Raw genomic sequence first — 24,482 nt, forward strand, 5'->3', positions numbered from 1 at the left:
AACCCTTCTTGGGCCAGGTGAGAGGGTGGTGGGTAGGATGAAGGCAAAGGAGAGGACCTAGGTAGGTGTGACTTCCTACCTGTGCTAATCTTCCCTATCAGGGTCTTTGCTTCTCTTCCACCAAAACCTTGGCCCCCTGTCCTCACTCTCTGCAGAATGTCCTTGACCCTAGAGCCCCGGCCTCATCCTGCATGCATGAGCAATGGGAGATGGAACACTGCCAACCTCCTCTCAGAAAGTCACCTGGAAGGCCATACCTCCCGTGCCTTCTACATGGTCCTGCCCCTCTATGGGAGAAGAGTGAAATCTCAAATTCAGTGATCAAGGGACTCCAAGCTCCTAAGAAGCTCTCCCTCCACCCCGGCCCTGCTCTGTCCCCCTGTACCTGAGTCCAGTCTAGGGGTCCCCAAGTGCCCCAGTGTGGGCCAGCCACCTCTCCTGGTTTCCCTTATCATTGCTGGTTATGATCATTGCTTCTCTCTTAACGAACGGACACCGGGCTAGAGAGCTGGGGTATGCCCTTGCCATACATCACTGTACCCACAGGGCCTAGCATGGGGCTTGGCACACACACAGTAGGCCCTCAGCAAAGGTGATCAATGTGTGAGCCAGTAAACGGCACCAAGCCCCAGGCCTCCACAAACACCAGGATCTGAAGCAGTGGCAGGCAGTTGCTTTGAACTTTATTTGAGAAAAACAAAAGGTAAATGTATCAAAAGAGCATACAGGTTAGTGTGCAGGGATGGTCAGTGATGGCTACTGAGGTGAGGATGTGGGCTAAGCAGGGCTAAGGCCTTTACTTGGCTCCAGACTGCTCCGACTTTCCAGCTTCTGGGCCCCCAATCTGGGCACGTGCCTCGAAGGTGACGGGAATAGTGATTTCTGCCGACTGGGTGGCTGGCTTGGGCATCGGAGCCTCCACCGTGAGAGTGCCCTCAGGGGACAGGGAGGAGGAGACCAGGGTAGGATCCACACCAGGGGGCAGCCTAGACAGGCAGAGAGGGAGGGCAAGAGTTACACACCTGTGCCGCACTGCTGCCCACCCCCACCCCCCACCCCCCACCCCCGACTCCCTGCATGCCCCTCCATCTGGGGCCAAGACTCACGTGTATTTTCGAGTGAAGCAGCGGGAGATGTAGCCATGCTCATCCTGCCTCTCTTCGTGCTTGCCTGGGGGTGGGAGGGGAGGAGAATGAGGTCAGAAGCTTCTGGGAGGGGCACCCCCACACCCACACACGCCCCAGGGGGTGGTCTGACTGCTTCAGGACCCCTCAGAAGCTTCTGGAAAGTTGGGTTCAGTGTTTTGGAGGGTGGAGTGGGGTGGGGCTCGGCGCGGCGCGGCGCCAAGAAAGCGCACACGCCCTCTCCGCGGACCGAGGCTTAGGGACCGGGAGTAGGGACAGCACCGGGGAGACCTGGTCATTTGGGGGCGGGGCTGTGGGGGGTCTCCGCTGGAAGGGGGCGTTTCTTCCCTCACTGGAGCGTTTTTCGGGCCAGAGGGGCGCTGAGTCCCAAGTCTTCCGGGGCCCGGGGGGAGTTCCCCTGCCCAGTTCGCCGCCCCACCAGCCGGGTCCGCGCAGGCCGGGGCTCACCAGTTATCTCCACCACGCCGTCCTTCGTCTTGACCGTCAGCTCCTCGGGGGCGAAGTGGTTGACGTCCAGGGACACGCGCCAGCGGTCGGCCGTCTGCCGGATCTCCGACACGCCGCTGCTGAGCTGCCGGCTGAGCGCGCGGCTGTAGGCGGGCGCGGCGGCCGCGGCGGCCGCGGCGGGGCCCTCGACCGCGGGGGGGATCGGGCGCACGTAGCCCGGCCAGCCGCTGTGGCCGAACCACTGCGCCCACTCCTCCGGCAGCCGGGGCAGCCCGAAGGCCTGGTCGAAGAGGCGGCTGTGGGCCGGGTACCAGTCGCGGAAAGGGTCCCAGCTGGGGCTCCGCAGGAGCGAGAAGGGCACTCGGCGCTCGGTCATGCTGGCTCGGCTCTGCGCGGCGGCCCGAAGCTTAGACAAGCGCGGGGCGTCGGGCCCGCCGCGCTTTTATGCGCCTCCAGCCGGGTATTTTTAGCAGGCGGTGTTTCAGGTCTCTATTAAAGGCAAGGACGGGCTGGGGGCAGCCCCTCCCCCTGCATTCCTCCCCCTGCACTCGGGCGGGGCGGGGGCGGGCCGCGGAAGGCCCTGCCCACATCTGGAACCTTCTCTTGTTCCAGAAAACAAATGACTGGAGCACTGGTGCTGGTGCCGTGCCCACAGCCCGGCGCTCGCCGGCCTGGGCGCAAAACCCCTGGGCCGCGGCTGGGGGACAGTCCCATCCTTTTTGTCCGCAGGACAAAGCCCAGAGAAGCCGGGCTGCTTGTCCCAGACCACATGTATCTAGAAGTGACCAGAGCCAGGATTTGAACCACAGGCGTCCCTGAAATAATGTCTTAAAAAGCAGTCTGGTGTTGCAGATAAGAGTGTGGGCTCTGCAACCAGACTGATCTGACTTCACATCCTGTTCTGCCACTAATGGAATGAACTTGTGCAAGTTAGACTCTAGGCCTTGGTTTCCTCATCTGGAAAATGGAGAGGATGATGATGATGATGATGATGATGATGATGATAATGATGATAGTAATAAAAATGCTTGCATCATTGGGGTGATGTGAGGATTCAGCAACTTTATGCAAGTAAAGACTTTATTTACTCCAGGGCCTGCTAATTGTTCACTATTGTTATGTTATCTATGTGCAATTAAAAGGACTGGGGAAGGAGGAAAGAGAATGTGTATGTATCCCTGTTGCAGGGACAGTGACCCAGGTCAGAAGCCCTGTGCTAAGAGGCCATCAGGAGACAGGTTGTCTGTTGTTCCTTGAGGAGCCCTGGACAGGGAACTTGTAAGGCAGTAACCATGGATCTAGCCTGGGTTTTGCTATTGACCTACTGTGATTTGGGACAAGGCCTCTTCTTTCTCTAGATCTCCGTTCCCTGTTTTGCAGAGGATGATGTCCAAGTCCCTTTTGTTTATGATTCACACAGGACCAAGGGAAGGAGAGCTCCAGGCAGTACAGTTCACTCAAATTTGCTTGGAGCCCGAGGCCTGCCCCTTGACCCCCCACCTCCTGTCTGACCACCTGTGAGATCCAGGCCCAGAAAGGGTGCTGCACATAGGCTTCTGCCATGATCCTGACATTTCCTCCCTCCCTTTGCAGGCATGAGCCCCCCCTCCAGTCTTCCTTCTCCTGCTTTACACCGTTATCCCTCTTTTTGAAATGAGGAAATTAGTTCAAGGAGATACAGTGAGTAGTGCACTGCTGTCTCCTATAAGACACCAGCAGAGTAATCCTCTTGCCTGTCTAGTGCCAGGGGCTCTTACCCTCATAGGACCCCCACCTTGGAGTCCTCCACTTTCTTTCTTTTTTAGATTTTATTTATTTATTCACGAGACACAGAGAGAGAGACAGAGACATAGGCAGAGGGAGAAGCAGGCTCCCGGTGGGGAGCCTGATGCAGGACTCGATTCTAGGACCCCGTGATCACAACCTGAACCAAAGGCAGATGCTCAACCACTAAGACACCCAGGCACCCCTACTTACTTTCTTTCTGAGGCCCACTCTGCTTACTGCCCCTTTCCCAGGGCTGGGCTGATGCTGAACCCCCACCAGTTTATAGGGGGCCTTGCCCTGCCCAGGACACCTGAGAATCTAAAAGCCAGACTCCAGCCACTCCTTCATGAGCTGGGGGTAGCAACAAATCTCATGCCTTCTCGGTGTCTGTTTCTTCTTCAAAAGGAAGCTCCTGGATGCTCTTTTTTCTTCCTTTGTTTTCTTCTTTCTTTCTCTTTTCTTTTCTTCTTTCTTTCTCTTTCTCTTTTCTTTTCCTTTTTTTTTTTTTTCTTTCTAGCTATCAGCTGCCCCCACCAAAGGGTCTCAGCTTCAGCAAGTCCCAGGCCTTCCTTCCCTGGCACTCCCAGCTCCACCCATTCCCAGCTCTATAAAGCCGAGGTGAGGTCAGGAGCCAGGGAGGGCCCTCATCTGCCCCTGCTTGCCCACCTTGGCCCAGACTGGAGTCCAGGAGCCCCACCCTACAGGAGCTGTCAGGTGTGGTCATGGATGCTTTCAAGTGTGGTTCCTCCAGGCCCAGCCACGCTTTTGGTGGGGGCTGCTGGGCTGTCTTGCCTGTCAACCCTTTGTAGACAGAGGCTCCCTTTGTAGTTCCCTGCATCTTGCCTGAAGGCAAGGCAGAGAGGGTCCATTCCTGCTGCCTCAGCCAGGGAAGTTGTGTAAACCAGGGCCCAACAGCTCCCAGCTGTCTGCCCATGGTGGGTGGGGGAAGAAGGACTGAGATTTCATATCCATCTTCACTGGGTCAGTTTTTGGGGGACCCTACCAATCACAAGGGAGGGGACATGGGTAGCTCTGGGTGATGGTAAGAGGGGGTAGGGTTGCAGGAAAAATTGGGTTTTGGAGTCAAGGCTGGGTTTGAACTTGGGTGCTGCTGTTCACTGGCCTGCTGACCTCCCTAAGCCTGCCCCATCTACAAAAACGTGGGTAGTAATAACGCACCCATCTTTCCGGGTTGTGGTGAATCTCAAATGCAGTTATGTGTGGGAAGTGCCTGGTGCTCAGTAAGTGTTCATCTTTATTAAGGAAAAAGGGCCTTTAATTTTGGATGCTGAGACTTAGGCTAATAAGAATTACCCGGTTGTATGCACTTTATAGCAAGTCCAAGTATCTTATCAGAGTCCCATTTCTGAGATGAGAAAACTGAGTTGGAATTCCTGCAAGGTCACAAAGGTGGTAAGGGGGTGGAGGGATCGGAACTTGAGCCTCCTGACTCTCTGTGAGCAGAGGAGAGATTTGCTAAGCAGTCTGGGGAGGGCTGTAGGCTGTGGGCTGGTGGGCACAGGGGGAGGTGTGCAGTCAAGGGGCGGGGAAGCTTGGGCCAGCCTCTCTGGAATCCCTTGGCTGTGACCAGGCACCCCTGTTCCCCAGGGCACAGAGCAAGAGGAGCAAGAGCTGGATGTCAGCCCCCACTTGCCCACCTGCCAAAGTGTTCTTTGACAACCTTCCACTCTAATCATTCTGGGCACTGAGCTGTCAGGGCTAGTTTTTCTGGAATTAAGAGGACAACTCCACCTCCAGGGATTTCCCAGTAGCTACAGGGGCAGTGGGGGGAAGGGAAAAGGCCAGAGTCTGGGATTCCTTGATCAGAGGGGCCCCTCCCCTCATCCCTAGCCCCCAAATCTCCGGTACTCTGCAGCAGCCTGCGACCAGCCTCCAAGTCTCCTCACCTGGCACTGAGCCCAAGGTCTTGGCCACACTAGCCACACCTTTGAAAGGCCTTTGCCAACTTCGGCTGAGCCAGCCCCTCCCTCCCTGGCTTAGCCTCAGAGAAAGCGCGAGAGCCTTCAGGCAGCTGCTGGAGCTCCCTGGAGAGACCTGACAGCTGATGGATTGTGCCAGTCAGTGGGTTTACTGGGAATTAAAAATGTGGGCAGAAGTAATTAGAGCACATGGGGGTGGGGGGCACCGGATCTTTCTGGAAGCATCTAGACACTGCCTCTCTGGGAGTCCCTCTCTGGCCTGCACATCCACTAAGCTTCTGGCTAGCCTTGGGTGGTCATCTCACTCCTTTCATCACTGAAGGGAAGCCAAGGAGGCGTCATGGGGGGAGCCAGGGATCCATTCTCTGGCCCCTCCTGCCCTGATGTCTAGTGGAAAGAATATGTCTAGCTTGGGAGTCTGGGGACCTGCATGTCTCTGGCTCTGTGACCTTGGCCAGGAGCCGGATCCCGTGACTCATTTTCTTCATCTGTACAATGAGACCATTGGACTGGATGTTCTCGAAGGCTCTTTCCAGAGTGTTGAATCAGGTTTCTCCTCCACTTGCCCTCACTCCCCCCAGGCCGTCTGCACAGCCTGCTCTGCCATCTAATACTGCTAGAGGGGGAGTGTGAATGGTGAGTGGAGGGGGGGGGATGAGGGAGGACCTGGCATCCCCTGTGGTGTCTGCGGGGGTGGGAAGCCCTAAGGCTGGGACACTCTCAACATCTTGGATGTCCTTGAGCAGAGAGGGGCCTAGAGAAGGAAGGACGGTGGGGGTGCCTGGTGGTAGGGCTGGGTTTGCTGAATATACCCTCAGCCGAGGAGAAGCCCGTGGGAGGCTAGGGGGCTTCCAAGAGCATCTCAGAGAGGCAGGGGATGGGAGATGCTTGCTGGGACACCCGTGTGCACTTGTGGCTTGCTACCCTGGGTCTGGGGCTGCAGGAAACCAATTAAGGAGAAGAGAAAATATCTAAAAGGACGCAGCAAGCCCTGCCCAGCCAGAGTCTCGGCTGCAGTGTGTATCAGGAGGGGAAGGACAGAGGGGTCCCTAAGGCCCCCAACTAGAGAGACACCAGGAGAGGACCAAGGACACCCCAGAGGCCCACATCCTGGGAAGCTTCCCCCACACGCATGCCCCATTCCCCCACCCCTGGCTACCAGAGTTTCCTGTTTTCCTGCTTGCCTTCCTGGAGATATTTTTCCTTTTTCCCAAGGTTAGAAGAAAGTTCAGGCTGAACTCCCAGTCCGTGGGAGGGCAGGGGCTTGGTACTCTCCCCATCCTTCCCCAGGGAGGCAGGGGGTGGACACTGCTTCCCTAAGTAGCCAGGATGGGCACTGAGGACGCGAGCTTTGAGTTTCCAGGCTGACATGGACCCTCCCCCAGGGCTCTCTCCCTCTCACTTCCAGCCTGTTCTGCGCCACTCCTGGCCCGCCACCCACAGGCAATTTTCCTCCTCTCTTTCGCCCTCTAGTGTCTATCTGCCACCACCACACCTTGCCTTTGGTCCCTCCCCTCCCCCAAGGTTTCTGGACCGCCTCACTTCCGGCTCCCAGGTTCACTTCTTTGCTCATTTGACAGACATCTCAACGGTCCCTGTTTGGGGGAGGCAGAGGCCAAGAAGGCATGGCCTGGGCTGCAGAGACTCAGATTTAGGGAGAGATCAACAAATAAGCCGAAAAAGAGCTTGGGGCCCTAAAGGCAGGGACAAACCCAAAAGAGCTGGAGGGACCCCTGGGTGAGAGTCGCCACTGCAGCTGGGGATCAGGAAGGCTCCTTGGAGTAGGAGGCAGCTGAGTTAGGTCTTGGACCATGAGCTCACTGGAACTTTTGGAGATGGAGAGGTCATACATGGAGGGCCCAAGGAGGCAGGTCAGCTGTATTGGTGTCAAGGACAATGATGGGAAAGGAAGTGGTGGTGTTCAAAGCCCCCAGAGTGTTTAGGCTGAAAGGAAAGTCTTCCTGGGTCCCTGGTTTTCCTCCCCACTTAAGCTGTGTGCTCTGCTGCTGCATTGAGGCAGGGGGATGGATGCAGCTGTGGCTCTGGCTCCTTGGTGCCAGATCTTCTCTCTGCGATAGAGTCTGCACCCCTCTCACTTCTTGGAGGGAAGGACCCCAGGACCTTATGCCCTCCCCACACTCCCCAGGTGCCCAAATCCACAGAGGCCTGATCTCACCACCTGCCATCCGGGCACCGAGTGTTTTATTGGAGTCCAATTTTTATCCGCACCGCGGAGAAAGAGGGAGGGGGATATAGGGAGAAGGGGAACCCGGACCAGACCCCAGACCCCTCCCCCCATGGGAGCCCAGGGCATGTGCCCTGTTGGGCCAAGGAAGACTTTGTGAGATCCCTGAGGGCCCCAGGAGGAGTGGGCTGGGAGCAGCAGAAGAGGGCTGGGGGCCACTGCTTCCCCATCGATGCCCCAGGCCAAGGCCCTCGGTCTAGATCTTACCCTTTCTTCAAAGGGCTGTAGCACCCTTCTCTGGGTAGCTTTCACTCACCACCTCCCCACCAAACCCCAAGAAGGAAGTGCTCCCTTGGGCAGGCCCTGAAGTGCATGTTATTCTATGCCTGTGACCCTGTGCTGCCATCTGGTCCATGTCCCAGACACAGGGCACACTGGGACACCAGGGCTTGCTCTGTCATCAGACTGCATTGCTTTCCCCCGATACTCCTTACAGGCTCTTCTTCCATCTACCCCTTCTCTCTTCCACCTCCTGACCTGAACCCCTTTTGACCTCAGGGTCAGATGCAGTGTGGTCTGACTGTCCCACCTCTAGTCATGCTGTAGGCCTGGCTGCTTGTCCCAGGGCATGGGGCAAAGACTGAAGGGGAGTGCCTGGCCCAGAGAGGAGAGGTGGGACCAGGAGTGAGCTCCCCTGCTCCTCAGGCTGGGACTTAGGGGCCCACCTAGTCATCTGGGTACTCCTGGGCCAGGGGAGGGGTTGGGGGAGGCTGTGGGGCCTGCCTCCAGCCCTCAGCCAGGATCCTGCAGCCAGCTCAGAAGAAAGCAGCTCCCCAGCCTGGATGGTGATGCACCAAGGGTTAGGTCATTCTTCCTTCTGTCTAATTTAGATCCTGCTTGCCTTCCTACCTCCTTGTCTGCCCATTGAGAGAGAGGAGCCGAGGGCCCTGTGGAGTGGGTAGGGGAGGCTCCCAGGTCTGGCACCTTCCAAGGTGTCCCCGGTTGGTCCACTGAGCTGTCCCCAGCCTGGTTAGCTGGCATCAAACAGAAAGGGGGACAGGGTGATCCCTGTGTTCGCAACGGCTCTTTGTTCCCTGGATGTGGTGGGCAGGCAGGAGGTGGGGGTGGGGACCCTCTAGAAGCAGCAGAACCCAGCTCCTCCTCAGCTGCAGGGCACCCACCCTCAAGGTCTTCCCTGGCCCAGGGACCTCTTTGAGTGGTGGGGTGCAGGCCCCCTCACAGGCCCTGGAGCCTGACCCCTTGCCTTGCCCTCTGCCAGGGGGCATCAAGCTGGGTCTGTCTGGGCTCAGAAGCCCCCACTCTCTGAGCTGCTTCGGCTGTGATAGCTGGGACTGGGACTGGGGGTCCGGGAGGGGCTGCGCGTGCGGCTGCGGGTCCCCCGGCTGCGGCTGCTGTAGCTTCCGTGGCTGTGGCCCGGGCTGGGGCTGCGGCTGGGGCTCCGGCTTGAGTAGTCGCTGCTCAGGCAGCTGGAGGAGGATGAGGGGCTGGGCCGGTAGTAGGGGATGGGACGCTTCCGGGCACTGCCAGGAGGGAAAAGCTGATTATAGGCCATTCAAGTCCCTGAGCTCCGCCCTGAGCTCTGTCTTGGCCCTCACTCAGGCCCCAGCCCTTCCCCAGCAGTGGCCAGGGCTTCCCTGCCTCAGTTTCCCCTGAGCTCTGGCTTGGAGTGCCCCCCTGCCCCAAAAGGATCAGACACTCAGTGGTCTCTTGCCAATTTCCATTGGTCATTTCATTTTCTCCTCCCCTTGTCTTCAGGGAAAGGGGACCAAGTCTCTGCCTCACCGAGTAGATGCTCAATAAATATTTGTCGGGTAAGTGAAACTTAAATATAAACAGCTCCCATCAACGAAGCTAAGCTGTGGTTTCTGGGCATGGAAAGGGTTGTGGATATAGTCCAGGCCTGCTTCTCTGTTCCCCCCCAGAATTGAGTTTGGGTTTGTCAGGTCACTTCAAGGAAACAAGAAGGAGACCCCTGGCCGCTGCTGCCCATGCCCAAGGCCCAGCCCAGTCCCGCTGGCCCCTGCTCCTCACTCAACTACCTCCCACCGGCCCAGAGTTAGTTTGAAGCCAGGAGGCTGTGACCCAGAGAAAAGAAAAGAGAGCGGTTAAGGAAGCAACAGTGCCCCATGGCGTGGGGTTAATTCTGAGGAAGAAAACAGGTGTACGTTAGTGGGAGGAGGAGGAGGCAGCCTGGGAAAGGGGCTGAGGGAGGTGCTAGGTGGAAGGTGCAGGGCAGTCCTCTAGGACCCTCCGCCTATGGGCGAGGTGTGGGCCAGTCGAAGGAGTGTCCCAATCCTGGCCATCCGGCCTCTTGTTCTGGGCTGAGGGGAGAAGGTAATGCCTTTTCCTCCCTCAGCTACAATCTGTATCACCAAGGACTTGGAAGGGTTGGTTTGATAATCAGTCCATGTAGGAGCTGAAAAGACACTCAGGGAGCCCTGCTTATTGTGCAGACATGAGAACCCAGATCCAGACTGACACACCAATGTCCCAAGGTAGCCTGCCCAGCAGGGCCTGTGGTGGAGCCCTCTACCCCAAGTCAGGGGTCTAGGGCTTCAGGCTGATTTCCACAAACATAGACCATAATTTCACAGGGATACCTAGGCCCACACCCTCCAGTCCTGGCACAGAAACTCTGAGGTGGCTTCTGCAGTATTTTCCCACACCCTCCACACAGCCCCATTGGACTTGGGTTGGGGCAGGGCAGAGTAGAAGGGATGAGACCTCCCACAGCTGCTCCAGAGAGCAGGCTGCTGGTGCTCCCTCCTCCGAATCCCTCCCTCCCCCACCCTGGGGTGGCTGGGAGGTGAGCAGTGAGGTTAGTGACAAAAGGAGAGGCAGACAGGTGACAGCTGAACAGAGCCAGATCAGCTCACATGGGCATCTCCCCTGCAGCCTGTGGGGAGGGGGTCCACCCGGCCCCCAGGCCGGCCACAGGCCACTCTGCAGGCTGGACCTTGAGATGAAGGAGAAAAGGAGACATCATTGCCAGGAGATGGATGTGGGGAGCATGGAGAGAGGGAGGGGCTCCAGGAGGGATGGCTGGCTGGAATCTTCGGGAGCTCAGGTCGGTGCCTGCAGGCTGCCCACCCAGACCCAAGGACACAGCCCCCTCCCCGCTGTGGGCATCTCAGTCCTGCGCTCCTCAACACGTCCAGTTCTCACCTCTCTCCTCCTCCAGGCCCTCTTCCCTCCCGGGAACCTCCCCTCCCCTCCCACCTCCCAGCGCCGGGCTCAGTGCGTCCGTCCGTCCCCCAGGGGTTTCCTGTGGCCTAGCCGGGCCCTTTTGTACCTGGTGATGCGCCGCGGCTCCATGAAGCTGGGCGAGTCCCGGCGCCGCTTGCGGATGGGCGAGTAGCTGCGGGAGCGGCGCCGGGCGCGGGCGGCCTCGGCCTCGGCGTGCCTCGCGCGGCCCTCGCTGTCCTTGTCCCTGCGGGCCCGGCCGAAGTGAGCCACGTGGCCCGGCTGGCTCGCCCGGGCCCAGCCCCGCCGCGCCCCCCTGCGCCCGGCCGGACCGCGGGCCCGCACTTACCGGCTCAAGGTTTTCTTGGGCGACGGCGAGCGGCTGGGGCTGCGGGTCCTCTTCTCCGCGGAGCGCGAGCGGGACTTGGAGGGCGAGCGGCTGGAGCTCCACGAGAGCGGGTGGGGGCCGGGGCTGCGCGACGAGCTCTTCCCCTCTGGGCCGCCGTGCCTGCCGTGCGCGCCCGGGGACGGGGAGGTGCTGGCCGGCCGGGCGCGCGGGGGCCGCTCCTTAGCCCTGGGGGGGGGGGGGCACGGGACAGGGACTCAGCCAGGGACGAAGTGGGCTCCGTGGAGGGCCAGGGACTCGGTACGGGAGTTCTATGGAGGAGGAGGTGTGGAGGAGCGAGAAGTGGTGCGTGAGTTGCTGGAGCCGAACTCGATTCCAGAGGAGGGAAAGCGGGGGAGGGGTGGGGTGGGGTGGGGGTGGGGGCGTGCGGTAGTGACAAGTGTGGAAGAGTGTTCCCGGTGTAGGGAGAGTGATCAGGGAGGGCGGGCAAATGAGGGAGGAGAGTGCTCCTCAATGGGAGGAGAATCATGGGGAGCGGGGGACTCTTGGGGAGGAGGGTAGCGTTGTGGGGAAGGGAGGGCTCCTTGGGGAGAGAGCGCTCAGGGAGGGGGGAGCTCAGTGAGTGGGGAAGGGGGATGGCCAGTGAGAGGGAGAGAGATCGCTGGGTGGGGGAGGGAGCTCCGTAGTCGGGGTGGGGGGCAGTGATCACGGAAGGGAGGGCTTGTTGAGAAGGAAGGAGAGGGGTCAGTGGGCGGGGAGGGGCGGGAGGAAGGGTGCTTCACGGGGGAGAGGGATCTCGGGGGGCAGGAAGGGTAGCCGGGCGGGGGGCGGGGGCGGGGGCGGGGGGAAGGCATCCGCGTGGGGGAGAGGAGCGGGCCGGGAGCAGGTGTTCAGGGCTGGGGGGGAGGAGGTGTTCCGTGGGGAGGGACGGGGGTCGGGGCGGGTAGGGTGTTCCACTGGACGGAGGGGGCGGGTGGGGGCGAGTGCTCCTCGCGAGCAGGGCGGGCGGGGCAGATGCTCGGGACCGAGAGGGGGCACCCGACGCACCCGGGGCCGCGCCGCTCACCGTTTCCCGTGCGCGCCGTGGCCTCGCTCGGAGCCGGGCTCGGGTCCCGGGCCGGGGGCGCCGCCACCCCCGCCGCCGCCGCCGCCGCCGCCGCCGCCGGAGTCGCTGCTGGAGCGGGCCCTGCTGAGCGAGCGCGACGAGCCCCGGGGCGGCGCGGGCCGGGCGCGCCGGCGGCCCCTGCGGCGGGGCGCGGACGCCGAGGACCGGGAGCGCCGCCGCCGCCTCCGCCGCCGCCGCCGCCGCCTGGCCGCCCCGCCCGCCGCGCGGCCTCCTCTGCCCTGCGACGACGGCGCCGAGCGCGGGCTCGGGCTCTCCTTGCCCCGCGCGGGCGGCGTGGTTGCGCCGGCCTCCGCCTGGTCGCGGGCCCTGGGCGAGGGCGAGCTGGGCTTCTGACGGGGAGAGAGGCAGAGAGGGCACGGAGGGGGTGGAGAGGGGACGGAGGCGCAGACAGAGACGGGGCGCGAGGGACGCCCGCAGAGACAGAAAGCGAGGCGGTCCCGAGTCCAGAGCAGAGAGAGAGGCAGAGGCAGAGCCAGCGAAGTTAGAGAAGCAGAGAGAAAAGACGGAGCCGGGCAGAGAGAGAGAAAGGAGAGGCGGAGAGAGGACAGACCAAGAGAAGGCAGCGAGGTCGAGGGTGAGAGAACGGGTGGGGGGGGTGGGGGGAGAGAAGGAGAGGGGGCTTTCACCGGGCCCAGGCCGGGGGCTGCCAGTCCCGGAGCATCGCACACACGGTTCCCCGCGCCTGCCCTGCCTCTGCCTCTCCTGAGTGTCCACCTTCTGGCCTCAACAGTGCAGCTCATGCAAGGTTCTCGGCATGCAAAACACAGGAGGGACGGAGCGGTGGAGGGGAGGGGGGCTGAAACGGAGGGGGGGCTCCAGGACGGGCACGGGGGCTGGCATTGGCCCCCGATGGGACGGACGATCCCGGCAGAGAGGAGAGAGAGGGCGGGCACCGGGAGGCCGGGCCAGGGCCAGCCCTCCCAGGCCAAGCCCCCCCCAGCGCGTGGGGGGGGTGAGGGGGATGGTGGGGGCACACGGCACACAGATGGGGGGTGGGGGCGGGGCGGGACAACTGAACTCAAAACTGAACCGAAGAAAGGGAGGAAAAACAGAACTAAAAAACAAAATCCACAAATGTCATTAGATACCAAAACCAAAAAACAATGTCTGAACTCCTGGGGGAACTGACATTTTTTTTTTTTTTCTGTTAACATTTTTCTTTCTTTGTTTTCCGGCCCTGCAGAGACCTGTGGAGCTGTCAGTAGCACCCGACTGTCTTTCTGTTTCTCTCTTTTCTTTTCCTTTTTTTTTTTTTTAAGTTCTGATTTTTTTAAGTCCCTCTTGGTTAACGTCCACTTACCAATAAAGTGGCACTTCCTCCTTTAGTAGGTAAGATGTGTAAGAGAAGGGAAAAGTGTGGTAGCGTAAGTTCATCATTAGATTCACAAAAATGCAAGAGAGATAGAGAGAGAGAGAGAAAAACGCAACCACCCCATTCTAGGCCGAGAGGAGGCCACACCGCCTCTGGAGGAAGGACTGGCAGCGCCCGGCTCCTCGGGCCTGGGCAGGCACCTCTTGGGTGACTGTCGGATAGAGATGTCAAATGTTTTTCCAAAAGTGCAGTTAGGACACAAGGGTGGGATCCAGAAAACCAGAAACGGAGCCTGGTACCATCTAAAGGGCCCTGGCTGGCAACCAGGGGGTCTGAGAGCCTGCTACTACCTCACTGAGTCACCCTGGCTAAGTCACTTCCCCATCCTGGGCCTCAGTTTCCCCATCCACAAAATGAGAGGGTTGGGCTTTGCTTCCTGAAGTCCCTTCCAGAGCAAATACTCCAGGATTCTCTGTGCACCCCGACCACCCTCTCCATCCTCCTCCCTTCACAGAACTGACCCCTCCTCCTGTCCTTGGGCTTCCTTCTGATAACAGTTGATTACACTCATCTGTTTGGAAAGCTGTCCCCCACTCCTACCCCACCCCCAATCACCAGCACCGACTTGGCTTTGAGCACCTCCAGGGCAGATTTTTTGTTTTTGGATTCAGCTCTATAAACTCAGTTTTGATCATAGAACTTGGCATTAGTAGGGCCTTGATGCCCTTTGCTGAGGAAGGAATAAGCGTCTTTACAAGGGTAGGGGGCCAAACCAGGAAGTCCTAAAAGAGGGGCAGGGTCGGGGCCAAGCTTTTTTAGCAGGCTCTTTGAATGAGCCAACAAACCAACTACCACCCCTCAGGGCACCTAGCTACCAAGAAACTGGAGGCAAGATGGTTTCCTCCAGACAGCCCTGGTGCTTCCTGCAGGAGGCAGGGTGGGGCCAAGGCCTTTCTGTGCAAGCCGGGATCCAGCCAGGGCTTGGAGGCAGAGCCAAGAAGTCAGTCTCGTTGGTGGAAAGGCACAGAGCTCGTGATTGGTGGCTGAAGCAGCCAATGAACACTAGCTGTAGCAGGTGTGTGCAGCTGTCCAGAGTCAAATGGGCCCTGAAGGCCTCCTGGGAGAGCCCATGTTTCCTTTCGGCTTTGAGTGGATGTCACTGGGTACTGAGGTGCCCCTCTGAGCACCCAGACTCTCCTAATCACCAGCTCACTCCTCATTCTAAGCTAGGAAACATGGGAACTGGGCTAACTAGCCATTGCCCCTCTGAGATGGCAGTTCCATTCTCAGCAGACGTTAGGGGGAGATCTCTGGCTCCCTTGACACATGTCCCTTCCACCCCAGCAGGTGGTCAGTGCCTACAGCTCCCAAGCCCTCAGCACTAGGTTCTCTCATTCAGCATCCTTTTCCCACCAGAGGAGGCACAATAGAAAGAAACCTCCAGGATCTTCACATTTCCAAGTTCTTCCCTATCTCCTGGATTGTCCAAAGATACTACGTGGGGGAGCCCTGGGAACCAAGGCATAGTGACCCATACATACCCAGGAAACACTGGACCCTGCCCTTAAGAAGCCCTTGCTAGTACTGCGGCCAGAGGGGGATGGGCAGCAAGGCAAACAGGGAGAATATTATTAAACTGTGGGAGGGGGGTGTCAGGACATGGCTGTGAACCCTGCCTGGCTCTAACCTAGACTCTGGATCTGCGCCATCTTCTCTGACTTCAGGAGAGAGGCAGTGGGAGAAGGACACTGGGGCCTTCCATGTTCTTTCCCACAGGCACCGTGGGGGCCCTCTCTACTTCCCACTGTTGTTGGGCTGGCGGTGGGGCAGGAATGTTAGAAACAAAACGGGTCGGGTCTGGGTTGGGTGGATGTCCACCCCTGTCATGCTGCTACCCCCAATCGCTGAGGCCCATGCCTCGGAGTCAGATCCCCTCTGCTCATCTGGACACTTCCCACCTGGTGAGCCTCAGAGTCGAACCCTTTCCCTTCCTCCAAGCCAAGTGCTGGATGATCGCTTCAGATGATAGCAACTGGCAAAGTGGAACACCCTGGAATCAGCCCTGATATGAGTTTGCTGTGAGACCTTCAGGAAGTGACCTGACTCTTGTGGGCCTCAGTCACCCCTTTGGTAAAGTGGGGATAACTGGGGTCTTTGCTGGATGGGTATGAATAGGGGTTGAGAGGTTCTTTTGAGAGCACATGTGACTTACAGTCCCCTCACAGATGCATGGGGTCAGAGCAGTGCAGGAAGGTCTGGGCACTCCCACGTGCCAGGATGGTGCAGGATGGGAGGAAGATACTGTTGGGCAGGATGGCAGATAGTGCCTTCCTTCGGGAGGCCTCCTACGGCCAATCTCACAGCCTTATCCACCCCATTCCTCCCTGGAGAAAGGGTCACCATGATCCTGCCACAGGGTGAGCCTCATCCTCAGATTGGCTTGGTCTCTTTCTTCCCAGGAATTTAGGGAGATCCAAGTCCAGACACCATGGGATTTCATAGCTAGACAGGACTGTTGTACCAGGGACCTCCTAAGATCTCCTCTAGAAGCCTGTTCCTTGTGACTGCTGTTCCTTCTTCCCCTTCCCTGCCCTTACCACCTCACCCCACAGCCTGGCTGATGCTTATAGGCCCTCAGCTCAGTACCACCTCCTCCATGAAGTCTCTCCTGCCTGACCCTCACCCTGAGTCAGGTGCGTTCCTCTTTGATCCCTTGTGCCTTGTTTCAGTAGGGACTGTGCCAGGTTGTGTTAGTGCTGAGCAGAGCTCCCCATCCACAGTTCAGCTTTCCACTCTAATTATCCTCCAGCCTGGCAGGTGAGGGCCTCAAACCCAGGTGAAGCCTGCCTCTCACCAGGCATGGACACTCAGACAGGGCCTGGCATGGAAGTGTGTTCAGGAAGTGCGACTTCGTGTGTGTGTGTGTGTGTGTGTGTGTGTGTGTGTGTGTGTGTGTATGGGTTCGCGGGTGCGTGAACAAATGAGTGAGTGCTCTGCACCTTGCCTGTCTCTGAGCCAGGCTTCGAGGGGTCCCTCTATTCCTTGGTACCACTTGCTATCTGCTATCTTCTCTTTTGCCTATGTAAGAAATTTTTGAGGGGGAAAATGACAATGGGAAAGAGTAGCGAGAGATGATGCGCTAGCCCAATCCTGGTATTTTTAAGGATCAGAACAATGCGTACCTGGCATGCTTTACCCTTGTTCCCCCCAGGCCTCAGATAACTACCTCCTCTAACTCAGCATTTGAGGATCCCATTATTGGGTCCCTGGTCACATCAGGTCCTCCCAGAAGATGGGCCTCTACTCCTCCCATCAAGCTGGGACACAGTCTCCCTGTGGGACCGACAGTGATTTCTCCCTTCCTGAAGAACTTCCTGTCTGCCTTCCCGACACCACTTACAGATGAGCAATGTTCTGAGTGGGTGAGCTCCTCACCACCTACCCCTGGGATCCACATGGGGGGAGGGGAGGATGAAGAGCCAGGCCTTCTCTTCCCAAAGGTGAGAATGGAAGCCCACTGAAGCCTCACAAGGGCTGAGATGTCAAACTTCCGTAGCTACTCCCGGATGCAACAGGAAAACAGTTTAAAGAGCAGGGATGGAGAGGCAGGGTCCCTGAGGACCTACTGCTGCTGTGTACCCTCACTGTGACTGGATGAGAACTGGGCTGGGAGTCGCAAGTCTCAGGACCTAGGCTCCAACACCTTGGGGAAACCCAGCCCCTACTGACTGTCCTTTCTGACTCACTCTGAATGTTAAACTCAAATTCAGAAGACAGAAGGGTGCTGGGGCCTGAGGGAGCCCCTGTCTGGGATGGGTAGTGGTCCAGGCTGGGGGGGTTGTGAGCTGAGAGTCCCCTCTGTCCCCTAAATTGCCCCACAGAAACTTTGCCAAGTAGGTCCTCCAAGACCAGTGCCAGCTCAGGTCCTCTGAAGTTCAGCTACCATTACACCCAAAATATAGAGATGTGAGGTCCAGCCCTGGTGCCAGCTGCTGCCCCAGAGTCTGAGCTCCCAACCTAAAGTTCTACCTGCTACCAGAACAGCTGGCCCTGGAGGGCTCTTTCCTCAGGCCTGGCCTCAGCCAGAACTTCTTCCAGGATCTGGAGGGCAAGAGGCCTGGCACAGGTGCCTCCACCACTGCTTATTGCCCAAATGGGCCCCAGGGGCTGGCAGGGGAGAGGGGCAGGGGTGCTTAGCAGCTACTCCAGACAACAGAAATCAAATTGGCTCAACCGCAGCATACAGTTCAGGAAGGGAACACAAATTTGGAATGCTAACCACACAGAAATGCATTCGGACAACAAAATGAGAGAGAGAGGGAATGGAGGGGGCTGGTGGGGGGGGCAGGGGTTGGGGTGGGAGAGGAAGGAGGAGCAGGGGAAGTGGACAGGAGGGGGAAAATGAACCAGAAACATTGTCAGGGTGGGAAGTGGAGGGGAGGTCAAGAAAACCAAACGACAAACCAGAAAACATAGCTGTGTAGCTCATTTGGAGAAAGATGCAAGTTTACAAATGAGTAGTCACTAAAATAAAGAAAGAAAAGGAGAGGGGGAGAAAACCAACCAGAGCGAGATCAAGAGAAAGAGAGAGAAAACCACATTCAAACCAAGCAGAGTGGCGGGGCTTATCTGGAGATGGGAGCGAGCGGGCGCACAGCTGAGCTGGGATACCTACCTTCTCAGTGGTCAGGGACAGGAATGCAATAATAAAAAAGAAAAGAAGGTCTCCGCATTGGGAATGCAGAAGGGAGGGGGGAAGACAGTGACTCTAAGCTGTTCTCCCCCTCGGGAACTGGCACTCGTGCAGCCAGTGTGGCTTTTGGTCTAGTCCCAGGGATGGGCAGGGGCTCCTGCCCAGCTATTAGTTTGCTTTTTTTTTTTTTTTTTTTTTGACAACCCACGGCTCCAATAGCCAAGCTTTCTTTAACTCTTTAAACAACAGAAAACCTCCAGAGGGCATGCAGGAAGCAGCTGATGGAAGCAAGAACCAGAGGGTGGGCTACTGAGAGGGGCTGGCAGCATGGGGAGAGAGGCCCATGTTGTGGGGAGAGATGGAGAGAGAGACAGAGACACACAGAGAGAGACAGAGAGAGAGAGAGAAAGAGAGAGAAACAAAGGCAGAAGGAAACAGACAGGCAGGGGATAGAGAGAGGTAGGTCCAGAAGGAAAAAGGAGAGAAAAGCTGTTTGGACAAGGCAGAGTGGATAGATGGGGTGACAAGATCGGTGCATTTAAAAGGGAAGGCAACCACAGATTCAGTGTGGAGACCCGGATCTACCACTTTCCCAGGGGCTTCTGCATCATTTTAGGAAAACTCATCCTTCCTGTCTTCTGGCTTCATCCTGGAAGAAATGCCAAGATGCCCCTTCCTATTCTGATGGCCTCCCTCCACCTGTGGTCACTGCTCTTTCCCAGTGAGCAGTCAGGAGGAGGCCTGGGATGGGGCAGCCCAGGCAGTGCCATGGCACCTCTTCTTGGAGTCACCCGAGGCTGCCCATTTTGTGATGGACTTCGAGCCAAAGGTAGAGGCCAGAGAGAGCCTATAGGGGCCTTGCTCAGGAATCTTCTCTGCCCCACTCACCCAACAGTGAGACTTCCTTCCCTTGACGTTTCCAATGCCAGGGACAAGTGGAGCCAAGGCAAAGGCGCTACTTGTAAGTCCTTAAACCTTGCATGCCTTTTCCGGAATTTGGGCTCAGCATCTTATTACTTCTCCCAAATCCCCATCCCAAATCATGTGACCTTGAGCGGCCCCCTTCCCTCTCTGCCTCACTATTTCTGTCCCTATATGTGTGTGAACTGGGAGGACATAGGGTTCCCTGAGTCACTGAGGCAGCATTCATATAGAATTGGGGTTGTTGGAGGCTGGGCCCACCTACACCCTGGTCTCTGTGTGGGCAGATCCCAGTGCCAGGTTGTTGAGAGCTGGAAGTGTGCCATCAACATCTGGAGGGGTTCCCAGGGGGAAGGCAGGAGCTGAGACAATCAGCATTCACCTCCCGAATCCTCCTTCTCTTAATCAGTGTTCCCAGAGTGTGCTTTCCATTGAGCGCTCTCTCCATATCTTGGCTGTGGCTGGTAGTCTTGAGGTTACAAGGCTGGAGTCTCCTTTTCAGTCTACTCTTAAAAGGTGTGTGACCCTGAGCTGATCACTTGACCTCTCTGAGCTGCAGGGGACAGTTAATAGCAGAACCCAGAAATCCCTTGGGGGTTTCACCCTGGCCTGGGATGGAACAACACAGAGGTGTGTTGGGAACCAGCACCCATCTGGCTTTAGTCTCAATGGGGATGGACTTCTCTTGCCTATGAGTGTCTGGCCTTGAGGCCCTCCCTGAGCTAAGCAATCTCAGGGGTGTACAGTTCCCTCCTCTAGGATCCGAGGCCTGGCACAGAAGGTGCTCAGCAACCTGTCCCTGTCATGCCCAGCCACCTTATACTAGACAGAACCGGGGAGACACAGGGTGCTCCCTGCCCTGGGATGCTCCTCAGGTGACCTGAGACAACTCTTCCTCCCTGGGTCTCCCAGCCTCCCTCCAAGGTTCCTTATAGATAGGGACCTGGGAGAATAATCTGGGCCACTTCTGTTCATTTAAAAGCTGAGACAGTTCCAGCACCTGCCCTGGAGTCGAGGAGAGGATTGGCTGCTGCTGCAGATTTGGCAGGAGCTGTTGGTGTGAGAGTCACTTTTTAAGAGTTATCTTCCCTTTTAAATTCTGGTTACAAAGGAAAAAAGAATAAGTCTATAGAGATATGTATACGATTAATGTTCACTTGAGATTCAAAACCCATCTCTGCATTAGGAGGAGAGGCTCCCACAGGAACACGCACAAAAGCAAAATTCTAGAACAACACAGAAGATAGGAAAAAAAAAACCAAAAAAAAAAAAAAAAACCAGAGAGATAGTTTGCATTTCTGTACATTACCAAAGGAAAGAAAAAAAATAAAAGAAAATACAAACAAAAACAAAATAACAGGAAAAGTTACATTAACTTCCCCACCCTCTTCCCTTGCCAACTAAACAAGAAATGGAATCACAATATTACCACGGTTCAAATGGGAGGCTAAAAAAAAACAAGCAAAAACATAGTCGGGATTAAAAATGGTGAGCTGTTCTTTTTCCCCCGTTTGTTCTCTCTCTTTTTTTTTTTTTTAAGGTAGCGTCCAAGAATTACCCCGTCCCCCCAATACTGGTCCCCAAAGATGTTTTTATGGTGAATGGCAAAGACTACATCCCCGCTCCCATCTCACCTCCCAGGAGGTGCAGGTGAGAGGCCTGGTCGTCCTGAGGTCCCAGATCTCGCAGGGCCCGAGGGCAGGGAGAGGATTTGGGGAGCATGCTTTGTGAGAGGAGTAACAATGTGCTATCTCCCAGGAAACTCCCAGGGCAGTGCCAAGATGGAATCTCATCCTGGGAGGGAGTCAAGATTTGGGTGCTGCTGAGGCAGCATCCTCCCCAAGGCTGGAGGCTGGGCTGTATTCCTTGAGTGCTCTCTCCTGGGGTCTACTTTAGCTGCTGTGGCCATTCTGTCTGTACATGCCAGGGACCCATGGTGGCCTAATGCCCAGGGAGAGGAGGGGACCAGAAGTGGGATGTGGAGCTCCCTATCAGCCCTGGCTGCATTCTGTGCCTTTCTAGAAGGATGAGGAGCTCCCTTGAGATGGTGTTTGGGGCTCTGGCTCTGTGCCCATGGCGGGGGGGGGGGGGGGGGGGGGGGGGGTGAGGGTGGGGGAATGAATTTTCCCAGACTGATCCATCATCTCTGGGGCTTGTGGCACCAGGTCTCTGCCCTGGCTGTGTTCAGCTACCTCCGTGTGTCCTCTCCCATCCCCCAAACAGATCCTGGGTCATTGGTGTAATCCTCCCTATGTGGCCCAACCGGGTCCCTGGGATCTAAGGAGCCTGGCACTCTGTCCAAGTGCGGCAGTCTGGAAACAGGTAATGTCCTTAAACAAAAATTAACCTTGAACCCAAGAGCCTTTTGTCAGCTGCCTTTGGCTCTCCTCAAGAAGGCCTTGGGAGTAAGGGTGTTTGAGAAAAGAAAGGGAGTGAAGGAAACAGCCAAAAATCAAAATGAAACTGACCAACACGGACATGTTTGCTGCTGAGACCTGATGTCTGGGGAGGGGCAGTTCCTACCCTCCCCGCTGAAGTGTCTGGGACAGTTGGGCTCTGGCGGGGGGGGGGGGGGTACCTGCAGGCCTGCCCACCCCTAGACCCCTGGACCCACCCAGTGCCCCTGCCGGTACTGCAGCCCCCTCTCCCTGAGCGGGCTCTATCCTGTACTCTAAGATCAACAGACAAAAGGGGATGTGGGCCTCCCCTGGGGCTCAGGAGGGCCCCCCCACCCCTAGTGCAGCCCCGCCACCTGGGCAAGTCTGACAAGCACGTCTGTCTGCCAGCCTCTACCATCACCACACCTGCTGGTGGCTCTCAAGGACTGCTGCCCCTCCTGGAGGATGAGTGGGGGCTGTTTATTTGAGTGGTGTTGGTGTGGAGTCTCTGAGGGAGTAACGGGTACACTGGCAGGCGCTTGAGGCAGGTTGGAGCACCGGGACATCTGTCCACGCGTGGGCGGCCCCGGGGAAAAGGACAGACTCTCCTTGGAGCAGGGACTTTTGAAATGCAGCTCAGCGGGGCTTGGGGACAGAGAAAGGGGAGGGCTCTGAGGGAGGGGGAGTGAGGCGGTTGGGGGAGGAGCGACGCTCGGAGTGGGGAGGAGGCTTGGTGGGAGAGAGGGAGACTCGGGGGGCCTAAGTAACGCCCAGGGGAGATCCTGTCCCTTGAATCCGGCTCCTGACTGCGACCCCAGCATCGTCCATGCCCCTCCCACCGCATTATGCCTCGGGGGAGGGGGGAGGGGGGAGGGGGGCCGGAGACCCCGGGTTCTCCTCAGCTCCCTTCCCCACCGGCTGAGAGCCCCAGTGGTCAGGCGCCCCCCCCCCCTCCGGGCGTCAGTTCGCCAAGCTCAGGGCTGGCCCAAGCCCGCAGGCCTCCCTCACCCTGACGCTAGGCCAGGTGGGCGCAACGACCAGGCATTCCAGGCCGCCCCCGAGCCGAACCGAGCCGAGCCGAGCCGGGAGGGGGCAGCGGCGCCTCCCTCCCCGGTGACCCCTCACCGCGCCCTCCCCCGCGGTGGCTCCCCCCTCCGCCCCCCTACCCGCCCACGCGGCGCAGCCCGCACGGCGCGGGAACCCTCCGCAAAGCGAAGCGTACGTACATCTGGCGGGCTGTGCGCCGAGCCGGGGCGGCCCCCGTGCGCTCCGCTCCGCTGTCTGTTGCTGCCGTTCTGCTGGGGCGACCCCCATCCGCTGCCGCCGGACAGGGAGGGCGACCGGCTCCCGCTGGACCGCTGGCTGCCCGTCTTCCGCCCATCATCTCGGTGCTTGGGGCTCAGCCTTGGTGGGGGGGGGGGACGGGAGATGGGGGGAGCCGGCGTGGGACGCCCCCTCTGCAAGTGGAACCGCTGCTCCCGCACGAAAGGCAGCCCCTCACGCGCCCGCTCACTTGCATTTAGAGAGCGAGGCCCTAGCCGGCACACTGCCTCGATTTCCAGTTCAGGATGTGGGGCGCCTCTGGGCAGAGGCCAAAGCTCTTCCTCGCCCACTTCCAGGTGGGTGGGCACCTGCACACTCCCGGTAGACTTCACGCACCGACTGCTGTTTGGTCCACCAGCCTCTGCCTCAGCCCCCTTCCCAGCCCTCCGGGGTGTTCAATCTGCAAGTCCCCCTCCCCTCCCCCAGCAAAAAGCTGAGCCAAACCACCCCTGGACTGCCCCCAGGGGTCCAGGACCTACCTGCTGGGTGATCTGGAATCGCTGTAATGGGAGGAGAGGGAGGGGCTCTGGGAGCTGCCGCTGCTGTGGCGATGGGACCTGCGACCTGGGGACTCTGTGTGCGGCCTGGGAGAGAAATCAGCCTGTACCCAAGTTCTGCCTGAACTCCCCAAGGGGACCCCACCCCCTGTAGTCTCCACAGAAATAGCCCTGCCAGTCCAGGTGGGTCGTTTGTGGAAATTAGGAAAAGGCCTTCTTTTGTCTAGACAACCCTGGTCCTTAAGACCTCACCGACCCCTCAGCAGGTGCTCTTGTGACTGCGGGTGGGGGTGGGAGGTGGGAGGTGGGGGGTAGAGGGGACGAGGGGACGTGGGGAGTAACCAGAGCCAAGCTTGAAAGAACTCTGGACTAGGAGGCAAGGGGCCTGAGTTCCAGTTCCTGCTCTGTGTCTGACTCACAAGGGCTCTTGGCTTCTTCTCTGGCTCTGACTTTTTCCATCTGGGCAGTGGGGACAAAATGAACTATCTCCAAGGGCCCAATTCTGTAATTCTAGAAGGGGGGAGGGGGAGGAGCTAGAGAATGGTGAAGGGTTCTCACCTCTTCCTCTCTTTGTTCTTCTCTTTTCTTTTGCTCTTGGGGCTTCGAGATCTGCAGAAAGCAGAGGCTAAGATGAGCACTTGGCCTGAGCCCAGCAGGCGGCAGGGTGGGGTGGGGGCCAGTGGAGAGGTGTGCCAAGGTGTGGATCTGAGATTTATTCCTGTCTGGGACCTGAGCCTCCCACCCCTTGCCCCACTGGTATGGACATGCTCATCCTACCCCCACTGCTTTGGTTCCTTTGACTCAGCCAAGCCTTCTTCCTTCTTTCTCCTGTAAGCCCTGTCCCACAGTCGCTGCCAGTCTGGGCCCCAGTTTTTGTTCCTCCTGAGGATGCCATAAATAATGTGTACACCACCCTAGAAGAAAGGCTGACTTGTCCTTTCCTTCTGGAATTGGTCTTAGCACAGGTCCCTCTATGAGTCACTGTGCTGGGGTGGCCCCTTCACACCTCATTTGTGTCTGCTGGGTCCCAGGTCCCCTGAGATGGGGCTTCCCAGGGCAGAGCCCCAGCTTTCCTACCTCTTTGCCCCTTCACACTGTGGCTCAGCTCTGGGCCAGCTCCCCAGGGGGTTAGGAAAGAAGTACTCTCCCTTGGGCATGATCTTTCTGCATTTGGGTCCTCTGGATTCTCCTCTAGGGC

The 24,482-nt window shown here is 58.1% G+C and overlaps 2 protein-coding genes across 2 annotated transcripts in view; both read right to left on the reverse strand.

Annotated features, from left to right (window-relative positions):
• Positions 1-666: 666 nt before the first annotated feature.
• HSPB1 (heat shock protein family B (small) member 1) lies at positions 667-2,063 on the reverse strand. The gene is made up of 3 exons (XM_055339310.1): positions 1,593-2,063; positions 1,107-1,170; positions 667-986 (listed from the first exon to the last, which is right to left on the reverse strand). The coding sequence occupies exons 1-3, from the start codon at positions 1,966-1,968 to the stop codon at positions 797-799; spliced, it is 630 nt and encodes a 209-aa protein (XP_055195285.1). The 5' UTR covers positions 1,969-2,063; the 3' UTR covers positions 667-796.
• Positions 2,064-7,484: 5,421 nt separating this feature from the next.
• The window catches only part of SRRM3 (serine/arginine repetitive matrix 3), a 34,335-nt gene continuing 17,337 nt past the window's right edge, over positions 7,485-24,482 (reverse strand). The window contains 9 exon segments of the mRNA XM_055339215.1: positions 7,485-9,025; positions 10,382-10,414; positions 10,416-10,461; positions 10,798-10,935; positions 11,038-11,262; positions 12,101-12,489; positions 22,691-22,868; positions 23,267-23,371; positions 23,843-23,893. Of these exon segments, the coding sequence (XP_055195190.1) occupies positions 8,525-9,025; positions 10,382-10,414; positions 10,416-10,461; positions 10,798-10,935; positions 11,038-11,262; positions 12,101-12,489; positions 22,691-22,868; positions 23,267-23,371; positions 23,843-23,893 (1,666 nt within the window). The 3' untranslated portion in view covers positions 7,485-8,524.

Source organism: Nyctereutes procyonoides, unplaced genomic scaffold (assembly GCF_905146905.1).
Source record: "Nyctereutes procyonoides isolate TBG_1078 unplaced genomic scaffold, NYPRO_anot_genome, whole genome shotgun sequence".
In the NCBI taxonomy this organism is placed as follows: Eukaryota; Metazoa; Chordata; class Mammalia; order Carnivora; family Canidae; genus Nyctereutes; species Nyctereutes procyonoides.